We start from the raw sequence: 12034 nt of genomic DNA on the forward strand, positions 1-12034 counted from the left end.
TTAGAAATACTGCTGAAAATGGTGGTTTTCTGGATCCTGGATAACTTTAAAAGTTCTTCATATTTTTTCATGAAACTTGAAACATGGATAGATGGCAATATGGACATTATGCACGTCATTTCATTTTGTTCCTACGTCAAAAATTTTGGTGGTCCACAGCTGATTTGCGATATATTGGACGTCGCGATATACCGGGCCGCGATATATTGAGATGCAATGTATTATTAAAACATTTATATCTACATGTCATTAAATCAAATAAAACAAGCTGTATATTTATTGTTATGGTCTTTTAGTGGAGTTTGTGTGAATCCTGTATAAAATTATGAGAGATTTTTAATCAATTTCATTTTTCTCATTGATGTTTTTGCAAAATTTCACCACTGTAGACCATAAAATGTAAATAACATGGGTGTTAGTATTTTTCGTAGCGGTTTGATAATTTGTTTTATTGGCCTATGTTAAAAAGTCAAACTTTATGTCCTTTGACTGTAATTTTAAAAATATTCAAAGAGTGATCAACTCTAGTGCTTTGATTAATCAATATTGTTTTTCAGTTGGAGACAAAGGAAGGAGAGACAGCAGAAGCTATACGGATTTCTGATGAAGAGGAGGATGCTTCAGATATGGATAAAAAGGATAAACCAGTCAAATCTGAAGTGAAGGAAGAAGTTGATAGTGATGAAGACCCAACTAGTAGCTTAAAGTGTGATCCTACTGGTACAGCTTTTAGATATTATCTTAAAATTCAAATGTGGTGATTTCAAAGATTAAAGCTATGTAAATACTCAAAATCAACTAAAAGTAACGTTAACCCATAAAAAGTCTGTGTTCTTAATTGCAATAGCCAAATTTGCAATGCTAATTGTGGTCTGGTAACATAGATTTAACGAGATACAAAACACTCGTTTAAATTTTTTGTGTGACAATATATTCCATGTTAATTTCCCGTGATGACATTCAAACATTTACGAGCAAATGAGAGATTTGCTTAGTGCAGCTCATGAGAACTATGTGCTTTTACTACCAAAGCAAAAGAATACTTAAGCATGCTGTCTTGGGACATCTGTTGTTTTATTCATCAAATTATTGTTGTACTGTTGTGATGTATTTTAATGCATGTTTTGTGTGTGCTGCATCTCCTCACATAGATGATATAGTATTCCTGTTCCAGGTCTGGAAGGGGCTGCCTTTCAGAGTAGGATGCCATTTGACAAGATGACATCACAGGAAGCAGCCTGCTTTAAGGACATCCTCCAAGGGGGACCCCATGCACTGAAAGTCTTCTTGTACATCAGAAATAGAATTGTAGGTACAGTTTATTTTGTGGTTAAATTTATACTCAATGTTATGATCTTATGATTTATAATCTTGAGCATAATAGTATACATTTATTCTTCAATACAAATGCGCTTAAATGAGCATATTAAATAGAAATAGATTGTTACATTCAGCATCTCCAGCCAGTTTGAAGCATGTGATAATTAATGATTTATTTTGAACCATTCTATCATGTTTTCTACATTACAGTTGCAACTGTGGATCGAAAACCCCAAACAACAGCTAACATTTGAAAACGCTTTACCACAAATTGAGGCACCATTCAATAGTAAGCTTGCTGTACCTAAGTATTTAACTGTTTCTCTTTACATATATAGCCCATATTTTGTATATTTTGTATATTAATTTAAATATTGTGTTAATGTTTAATTTTGTTGCTTAATACAAATATAAGCAGGACAGGGGAGGTAATACACTATTATATCTACCTATATACAGGGGAAACAAATGCAATATGTTTAAATTTATTGTTACAGCATTTGCCTAACTGCATTTTTGTAATGCATACTACTACTACTACTACTACTACTACTACTACTACTACTACTACTTCTACTTCTACTACCACCACCACCACCACCACCACCACCACCAGTGACAAAAAACGTATTCACACAATGGCTGCTACTACAATTTATAGCCCATATAGGGGGGCATGCATGTTTTACAAACAGCCCTTGTTGTTTTTTATTTGAAAATTCCTTACAAAACTTTAAGAAGTATGTTATAACTTCAAGTCTAGGTGCTGTATGACATGTTTAACACTACATGTATGTCACCTTTGTAAAAATGTAAGCATTTATACTTATGCATATAATGAAAATCATTTTTATATTGAAATTAATATTAAAAAGTTACACATTATTTAATATTTTTGCTTTCCTAGCTAATAATTCATGATTTGAAAATAAGAATGTTCACAAATTCAAAGATTTTGATTAGCAAATGATTAAATTTATTAACCTGGTCTTAATGCTTACCCACTCGCCAAAAACAAGGGTAAGTTAAATGACAAACAGGAAAGTGAAAATTTTGAATTTATGTAGTTGGCCCATTGCATATTTTTTATTAGATAAGCCAGTTCTGATATACATAATAATAAAGTTAATCAAATTTTACATGCAGAAGACAAAGAAACATTCTTAATTTCAGGTGATGGACCACTTGTTATGAGAGTTCATTCCTATTTGGATAGATTTGGATTTATTAACTTTGGAGTCTTCAAGAGGTTAAAACCATTGCCAGGTAAGTAACTTTTTAAATATCGCTTTAAATAAACATAACAATACTTTTAGCCTACTTGAGCAATTTACAGGGTGAGCCTTGCAACATGCATAAACTTGTTTAATTGTTTTGCTAAACGCTTGCAGAACATGACTTACAGATCAAATATGAGTTTCCTTCCGGTCAATTGATGTCCCCATCTTTACTGATGAACATTTTTGACGATGCTGGAACAGCAGCGTCCAAGGTTTGATAACCAGTAAAAAATTCTTCACAATGGCGCCCTATGTAAAAGACCGAGCCAGTCCGATTGAGATAACGCGATTTTTCAGTTACTTCCCTTGGCATTCGCCACTGCGTAGGAGATCGCTCGTTGATTTTCATTGATAACATCCTCCTAGCAGAGTTGTCGTTCGTGTTGATAAAGGTAAATATTAATATAACAGCATATCCTGGGAAAACAGATTCAATAAGTGTATCAGAACGTTAATTTCAAATTAGTAATTTTACATCCATTTAATTTTTATGGACCAATGAAACAACTATATATTTTCTCTATTTTGTTTGATATTTGTTCTCGATTTAGTAAATAAATTGCGAATAAAAACATGAATAATTAACTTTTTACGTGATCACAAAACTAAAGAATGCGAACGATTTCGAACCTGCAAATTGTAAACGCTGCACTGCTATGATATATATAGATAAAACAACATTTCTTTGCGTAATTGTCCATCCGGCTAGCGCAGAGGTAAGGACGTTCGCTTTTTCATTTACGACACCGGTTTGATTCCCGCTCCCGGCGCAATGTTATATTTTGTCTGTTTTGTGGTCACCATTCCGGACAGGTATTAAGTATTTCAGAACAAAACAAATAGCTGGAAATTGCAGCTATCATTCAAAATTCGTCCCAACTGTCGTCAATCTAATCTTATTAGGTAGGAGTGCTGGACACACTCCGGGTCCCAACATGCAGCCTCAGCGCAGAGGTAACTCATTACCTTGGAAAAACACAAATACACAAACTGGGTGCAGCCTAGGCGCGTATAGACTCAAACAAGGCAATAAACTCAAGTGCGGGCACAATCATTTAAAATTTACATATTGAATACGATATTCTAACAGAAATTACACAACCACCTAAGTGTACATACCATGTTTGATATTTCGTTCGATTGTTAGATTTCAGCATATACATGTATAAGGTCATTTCGCTACAAGTTAACTTATCCATATGTTCGTGGGCGAACTCGGGTAGTCAAGTGCTAATATGATTGAGCTCACATGGTCCGGCTATGTGCTATGTGCTCATACCTACTTTCGAGAATCATCATGAATGTATTGCCATACTTAATGAACAAGAATGTGACCGGCCTCCCAGTTTCGCTCAATGGGTCAAGTTACCCACGGGTACTACTTCCCCGTACCCCTAAACTTTTTTCGTACCAAAAATGTTTCGTACGCAAATTTTTTTCGTACCAAATTTTTTTTCGTACCCAAAATTTTCGTCCCAAATTTTTTATTGTACCCAAATGTTCGTATCAACATACACAATTGTGGTGATATAGATAAACTTAAATTGATGTTTTATATCCATCCTCTTCAAAAGCATCGTCACACCAGTACTGCCAGTACTTTGATTACTCTTGATGCCTATCCTTGTCCTTGTTACATACGCTTGCTAAGAAGGCAATGGGTACACGGCTATTTAACTTACTGATGGATAGACAACTGGAAATCTCAGAACGTATCCTGTGTGGGGCTCGAACCTTCGACCTCCTGCTGTGTAGATGTTTATACTATATAATTAGGGGAGATCTAGAGCAGAATAGCAGGGTACCTTGCTTTTGTTTCCCCTCTCCTGCCCCTTTTCAAATGATTTAAAATGAACTGTAATTCATATAAAGTTAGAAAACATGATCAGAATCCACAAAACTCACAGCTTTGATATTTGGTATGTGGCGTCCGATTGTAGTCCGCTACATAGATTGTGCCAATCATGCCACTGTGTTTAAAACTAATAACACCTCAATTACACAGGTGAGAGTTCTTGGGCCATCTTAGGTTGTTGCTATTCAAATGGTGTAAACAAATCAGATTGACTACATTTTATTATAGTGCTCAGGAATTTTATCACTTTTTCTCTCTTACTGTTTATAAGTCAATCTCTTTTGCGTGTTACAAATTTAAGTTTTTATCACAAGCTAGTGTGTTTATTTCCTCTCAAGTATTTCAATGTACCAAGAATTCAATTCTATATTTCTGTGCTGAAAGTAAATAAGGCAATGTGTTTTGTTGGTAACAACTCTTTATTTCAAGCGCAAGCTAGTGGTGGCATGTATTTTCACACAAGCACTTAATTTATTGATTTCAGTTTTGTTATTCTTCATTTGTATGTAATCTGTTGATATCAGCCCATTGTTCCAAGCACAAGCTAGTGCTAGTTTGTATTTTCACACAAGCACTTTCCTGTACCCACAATTCAAGGCTTTATTTCATTGATGTCAACCCCTTGTTCTGAGCACAGATTAGTGCTAGTTGCAATTATCACACAAGCACTCTACTGTAGCCAGAATTGAAGGTTCATATCCAGTGCTCAAACAAGTAAACATAGAAAATGAATTTTTACTTATTATGTTGATGTCAACCATTTGTTCTGAGCACAGATTAGTGCTAGTTGCAATTATCACACAAGCACTCTACTGTACCCAGAATTTAAGGTTCATATCCAGTGCTCAAATAATTAAACATAGAAAATGGATATTTACTTATTATGTTGATGTCAACCTCTTGTTCCGAGCACAGAATAGTGCTAGTTGTATGTATCACACAAGCACTAAACTGTATCCAGAATTGAAAGTTTGTTAAAAATTGTTTACCCTTTTTACACGTTACACCATCTTCATCGTCGTACTAAGATTGAACACCGACTAAAGTAGTTTAGCTAGGATGTCAATATAATATATAATTTGGTTTCTGTGATGCATTATAAGCTTCTCCAGTGTTGTTTGTTTGTCACAGTTCGGCCAGACCCTTGTTGGCTGGAAGCCTATTGAGCAATCAGTGAGCTATTGTGTGACCTGTGTTTGCAATCAGTAAGCTATTTTGTGACCTGTGTTTGCAGTGCAGGTGATTGGCTCAAATGCTTAGCCATTGTAGAGTGAAATGTGCTTGTCTTGACATGTGCTGAGAAATTGTTGGCATTTATATTTTATAATATGTGACAACATTGATTGTTCAGATTATTCTTTATATAAACATCTTTGATTTGATGTATACAAATACATGTGAACACCTTAATCTTCATTTATTTTATCATTCCATTAGAAAAACAAAAACCTGAAAATGCATATTTTAAACGGGGATCCCTTACTTAGGATTGTCAGTCAGTCTAAAGGTCTGTCAAATACATTCCTGTTTTATCGGAATTTTCTATCAGACAAATGCCACTTGTCTAACCATGTATATTATGTTTTTACTACCTTTAGACTTTTGACACCTACAACATTCAGAAAGTTTTATTTTGTATGTTTATTGTGTTTTAGCTACACAACAAATGAGCAGATATGCAATAGGATTATGTTTAGCCAAATGCCTATTTTTGTACTACCCTTAATATTTAGATCGGAAAAATATTGTAATTGTGGTTTTCAATCAGATCTCAACTACAAATTTTCTGTTAAATCAAAGAAACTTGTAATCTGTTAGATTTATGTACTTATGTAAATATAATTAATTTGTAAAGATAAAAAAATAACCAATCAGACAACATGAATGTCAGTTAAACCAATCGCCCAATAAATGAACAATTTTCCTGAAAAGTTGCTTATTATTACTAGTACATTGTACTTCAGTGACTGGCCAAAATATTTTCATGGGGAGGTTCATTATATTGACACAGAATAGTTATGGGAAGTACAACAGGAAAATGTCTGCAAAACCTAGTGATTCAACTATGGTAATTCGTGCATCTCTGATCTCTTCCTGTTTGCTCCTCTCCCTGTCTCAACCTTATACCAACCTATTGATTACGGTTACATTTGATCGTAAATAATGCGTATCACAAATTTTAATGTTAAAGCATATCTTGTAAATCTGGACAGTGTTAACTTGCATTCTGTGTCTTGCAGCAAAGAAGCATGGGCGTGTGATCATCATCGGTGCAGGGATAGCCGGCCTAATTGCTGCCCGACAGTTGACCGCCTTTGGCATGGACTGTGTCATTGTTGAGGCTAGGGTGAGGCTGTGCACTAGTTTCTGGTCCATGTGAGCAGCAGGACATGAGGAAATGAAACTCCTCATAATGTTCTCATGTTAAACACTCACATCACTGTGATAACAAATATATTTTGGGACATTTTTATGAGAATAAGAATAGAGTTGATTGTTAATGACACAAATAATGAAGATTATAGATAATTTTTAGTTTTTCATGTAAAACATGTATATGCAGATAGAAGGTATTTTTGTATGAGAACTTACCAAATAATGAAAGATAATAATCATCATATCTAAAAAAAAAAAGTATTTTTATTTACATTTTTTGTAGGATATCTGGTGTATTATTCGGTCGAATTTTGTGCCATGTATTCTCAGGGTGTCTTGTTTGATTTTAGGACAGGGTGGGTGGAAGAATTGCCACATTCCGCAAGGGCAACTATGTGGCAGATCTTGGGGCCATGGTTGTGACAGGCTTGGGTACGAAATCTCACACCTGATGATGGTGATTCTTATTATCCCTCGCCATAGGCGGAGGGATATTGTTTTGGCGTTGTCCGTCCAGCCTTCCGTCCGTCCGTCTTTCCATCCGTCGGTCAAGAGCCATATCTTGGACGTGCTTTGGCGGATTTCATTGAAACTTGGTATGAGTATATATATGGATAAGAGGATGATGCCGGCCAAAATGGCATTGTACTTCATTGTTAATAACAGAGTTATGGCCCTTTGTACCTTGAAAAAATGCTTTTTTGTGTGTCCGGAGCCATATCTTGGAAGTGCTTTGGCGGATTTCATGGAAACTTGGTATGAGTGTCCAGAAGCATATTGGCGGGGGATATTAATTCAACGAATTTGCTTGTTGTTTATTGAATTGTAAGCTAAGATGAAAACTTTAATGTTGTTATTTTAATGAAGTAAGAATAATTTCATGCTTTTCAGAATATTGTGTAATTATTCAATTTTCCTTTCTCTAAATGTACAGTTATTATATTAGATAATGTTCTTTTTGTAATAGTGCAAATATAGATTTGTTGTAATAAAGCTCTTTGTCCAATCAGTGAATGTATTTTTGTATTAAGCTGTCTAAGTACTCAGTCTTAAGGCCATTCTGTTTGATTAATTTGTTAACCATAGATATGTGCCTTGATTTTGAGCAATTTCAGCAGGGAAAAGGATTTTGATAACAGCTTGAATCTATAAAATACGCGCATATTAATACAGTCTAAATTGTTTAAAGCAATACGTGAAGGGAACAGGTCAATTTTGCTGCTTGAGGGAGATGCCTACTGAAGGCAGGCGACCACTTTTTTATGTTTTGTCAGCTAATAGTATTATCCTTATTCAAAGTAAATATAGGCAAGATATTTGTCTGTATCATATCTTGGCCTAGTCTGAAAATGGGTCATGTTGGGTCAGACAATTTGGTTTCAAGGTTGACTAAAAGGAATAAAGAAAAAACTTACGTCTTTTGTCTTTTGAACACCCTATAGGGACATTTGTCTCAATAATATATGGGCCAGTTCAAAACTGGATCATGTATCAAAAACTAGGTCAAAGGGTCAAATTAAATTAAAAGCTTGTGAACACTTGAGGGGCCCAGATTTTTGCTCAGTCATCATGAAACTTGCTCAGAATACTTTCTAAGGATAATATGACCAAGTTCTTAAATGGTTCTGGAAGCATCTTAAAAGCTGATCAAAACAGTTTAGCTTCTTTGGGTCTCATGGAAATGACCCAGAGCATTTGACTTTTTTTGTGAAAAAGTAGGAAGGTTTTACAAAATGATTTTGATGTTTAACACAAAATTAAAAGAAAAAACAATAGCCTAATGCCATACTGTTGGGCAAGAACATTTAAGATCTTCACTACATGTACTGAGTTGATTCAATGTGTTGTGTGGTGCAGGTGGTAACCCGATGACGGTGGTGAGCCGCCAGGTGAATATGGAGCTACACAAGATCAAGCAGAAATGTCCACTCTATGAGACCAACGGCAGCACTGTGAGTACATGCTGGGGGGTTTAGTCTTCACAAGATCAAGCAGAAATGTCCACTCTATGAGACCAACGGCAGCACTGTGAGTACATGCTGGGGGGTATAGTCTTCACAAGATCAAGCAGAAATGTCCTCTCTATGAGACCAACCGCAGCACTGTGAGTACATGCTGGGGGGTATAGTCTTCACAAGATCAAGCAGAAATGTCCTCTCTATGAGACCAATGGCAGCACTGTGAGTACATGCTGGGGGGGGGTATAGTCTTCACAAGATCAAGCAGAAATGTCCACTCTATGAGACCAACGGCAGCACTGTGAGTACATGCTGGGGGGTATAGTCTTCACAAGATCAAGCAGAAATGTCCTCTCTATGAGACCAATGGCAGCACTGTGAGTACATGCTGGGGGGGGGGTATAGTCTTCACAAGATCAAGCAGAAATGTCCTCTATGAGACCAACGGCAGCACTGTGAGTACATGCTGGGGGGTATAGTCTTCACAAGATCAAGCAGAAATGTCCTCTCTATGAGACCAACGGCAGCACTGTGAGTACATGCTGGGGGGTATAGTCTTCACAAGATCAAGCAGAAATGTCCTCTCTATAAGACCAATGGCAGCACTGTGAGTACATGCTGGGAGGTATAGGCAGGAGAGATGTGAAATCGCAGTTGAATGTGGAAGATTTAATTGTCATGTTATATGTGGTCAGTTTCTTTAAAAAGTTTTGAGATGTGATGATCCATTGTTAAGCATGTCTGTTCAATAATGAATTGATCTATGGTATTGTTTTGTGCTCCCCTTCAAAAAGGCATCACAAAGATGTGGCTCTGTCTGTAAGGGTGTCTGTCCTTGTGTGCGAAACTTTCTGTCTCAGCAAAAACTAGTCCATATTGATGAAATTTAAAATAACTGGCACATTTCAACCTTCATAAGAGAAAGTTTTGCATGTTACACCCATCTACTTACCTCAAAGGTCAAAGTAACAGTTATAGGTCAAAGGTCAAATTTGACCATAAATCTGTGTCAAAATTCCTGTCTCAGCGGAAACTTATTACATAGTGATGTTTTTTTATAAATATCTTGGCAAAAATGTAAAACCATAATCAAATGATATGAAGTGAGTGTCACCTGTCTACATACCTCTAAGGTCAAGGTCACATTTAGAGATGAAAGTTCTAATTTGACAATAAAGCAACTTTTCTGGACTGTGGCCTTGTAAATAATGATGCAATTGAAAGTATGTTACAAATCAACACCATCAGTTAGAGAGTGTTTGGTATAACACGCATCTACTGAACTCAATGGCGAAGATTCAATTCAGAGGTAAAAACTAAAATTTGACCAAAACCAGCTTGAAAATTCCTGTCTGACCCATAATCTTGCCATGAATAGATTTTAAAGTTACTTGTCACAAATGTTCACCATCATAGCATTATGTGTAGGATGTGACACATGTCTCTCTACCTCAAATGTCAAAGTCACATTAAGAGTTCAAACGTCAAACAGCTTGTGTTTTTTTTACTTAAGATGAGTTTTTAGACAAAAATGGAATATTGGGACATCCCTGCCCTATGAACACTTGTCTTGCTCTGTAATACAGTTACAGTTGTGATAAAAAAATGAATAAGTGATAAATAGTAATGATATTATTGTAGTAATATTGACACAGGTGCCCAAGGAGAAGGACGAGATGGTGGAGCGTGAGTTCAACAGGCTTCTGGAGGCCACCTCGTACCTTTCACACCAAATGGACTTCAACTATGTCAACGGGAAACCGGCCTCCCTGGGTTGTGCACTTGAGGCTGTAATCAAGTACGCCACACCTTTCTTTGACACATTGAAATAAGTGCTTTGATTTTGTCTGCATATCAATATTTTAAACTTAGTCACATTGCATTTGTATGCCCCCCCCCCTCCCCCCCTCAGTCAGTATGTTTGTTTGCACAGCTGTGCTAAGCTCCCTGTCTCAGCCATGAATAAGCCATATTTTCGGATTTTGAACTAAATTGGTGTCTTGTTAAACAGTTTTTTTACCGTAGGTCAAGATCACACTCTTAGGTCAAAGATCAAATTTGACCATATAACAGCTTGTTGTTGACATAAGTGGAGTTTTGAGAGAAATGTGGACATGTCGTATTAAAATGAAACTACTTTGTGAAAATTGAGTTCAGCTTTTCAATTTACTCACATATTTTTCTCCTAGAAATAAGCCTTTTGAAACTTGAATGTCTTTAAATTCATCATCTTCTTTATGAACTCTGTCATGTTCACAAAGATGCCGTATTGATTGAGCCCTCTTCTTACTGCTGACAGAACGCGGCATTGTCCATGGGAAAGTGTAATTTTACATAATAAAGAATGAATTAATAGTATAAATTATTTGAAATGCTGGAGTTCAGACCATTGTTAAAACTTCAATTTCATTTACTTTATTTTCTGGTTGTATTGAAAGTTTACTTTGTGTATGTTTTGCTGTGATGTTGCCCATGTTGAGTTGGCACTTAGCCTCAGGGTACCAATTCTCGAACGGAACCAATTCTCAAACGATTTTTATAAATTATAAAATTTACTTTTGGTGGAATTGTTTAATTTGAAATCGGGTCCCATTCTAAGTAAGTCCAATATGAATACATTCTATTGGCAAACTTCCCACTTGACAACCTCTTCTTCGTAAACGCAACTGCAGACGAATATTCATTGAACCAAGTAAAATTTTAATATTTGACCAGATAAATGAGTGGTTAATTCAGTTAGATCATTATAAGTCATCAAAATGTTTTGTTTTATAAGATCCAAACAATATGAGCGATGTTTTCATTCCCCTTCAAGGCTTTTTACTACCTTTCACTTTGTTTACAACTGTCAAAATAAGCGATAACATCCTTGACCTTTCCCTGTTTTCTATTTTTATTTTGATGGATTAGGTTGCAAACAACTAAGTTGTTTTATGGTTAATTCGTACTAAAGATCTCATAACTTTGTAACGATCTGCTTTCAACCACATTTATTAAGAATCATTTTATTCATAAATATAATACATCTATTTAGATTTTCTTTATATATATTTTTTTCGACAAATGACACGAAGAAAATCAAATAAATACTCAGTGCTCTACAAGCAGCAGTTAGAGAAGTCAAAAAAGGAAAATGTTTGTCCAAAGCATCAATAAGTATCTTTCGATTAAATGAACAAAATATATTAGTAATGATTATCCACATCAGTTGCTATGTAAATAAATTTATTTTACCAGTTTATGTG

The 12034-nt window shown here is 35.5% G+C and overlaps 1 protein-coding gene across 1 annotated transcript in view; it reads left to right on the plus strand.

The window, feature by feature from the left end:
- Positions 1 to 12034, plus strand: part of LOC127865834 (lysine-specific histone demethylase 1A-like) — a 32004-nt gene that overhangs the window by 2866 nt on the left and 17104 nt on the right. Inside the window, exons 2-9 of the mRNA XM_052405866.1 lie at positions 558 to 720; positions 1175 to 1308; positions 1531 to 1609; positions 2494 to 2586; positions 6696 to 6802; positions 7182 to 7263; positions 8689 to 8783; positions 10445 to 10587. Coding sequence (XP_052261826.1) covers positions 558 to 720; positions 1175 to 1308; positions 1531 to 1609; positions 2494 to 2586; positions 6696 to 6802; positions 7182 to 7263; positions 8689 to 8783; positions 10445 to 10587 — 896 coding nt within the window. The remainder of the gene's footprint in view (positions 1 to 557; positions 721 to 1174; positions 1309 to 1530; positions 1610 to 2493; positions 2587 to 6695; positions 6803 to 7181; positions 7264 to 8688; positions 8784 to 10444; positions 10588 to 12034) is intronic.

Source organism: Dreissena polymorpha, chromosome 2 (assembly GCF_020536995.1).
Source record: "Dreissena polymorpha isolate Duluth1 chromosome 2, UMN_Dpol_1.0, whole genome shotgun sequence".
Lineage (NCBI taxonomy): Eukaryota > Metazoa > Mollusca > Bivalvia > Myida > Dreissenidae > Dreissena > Dreissena polymorpha.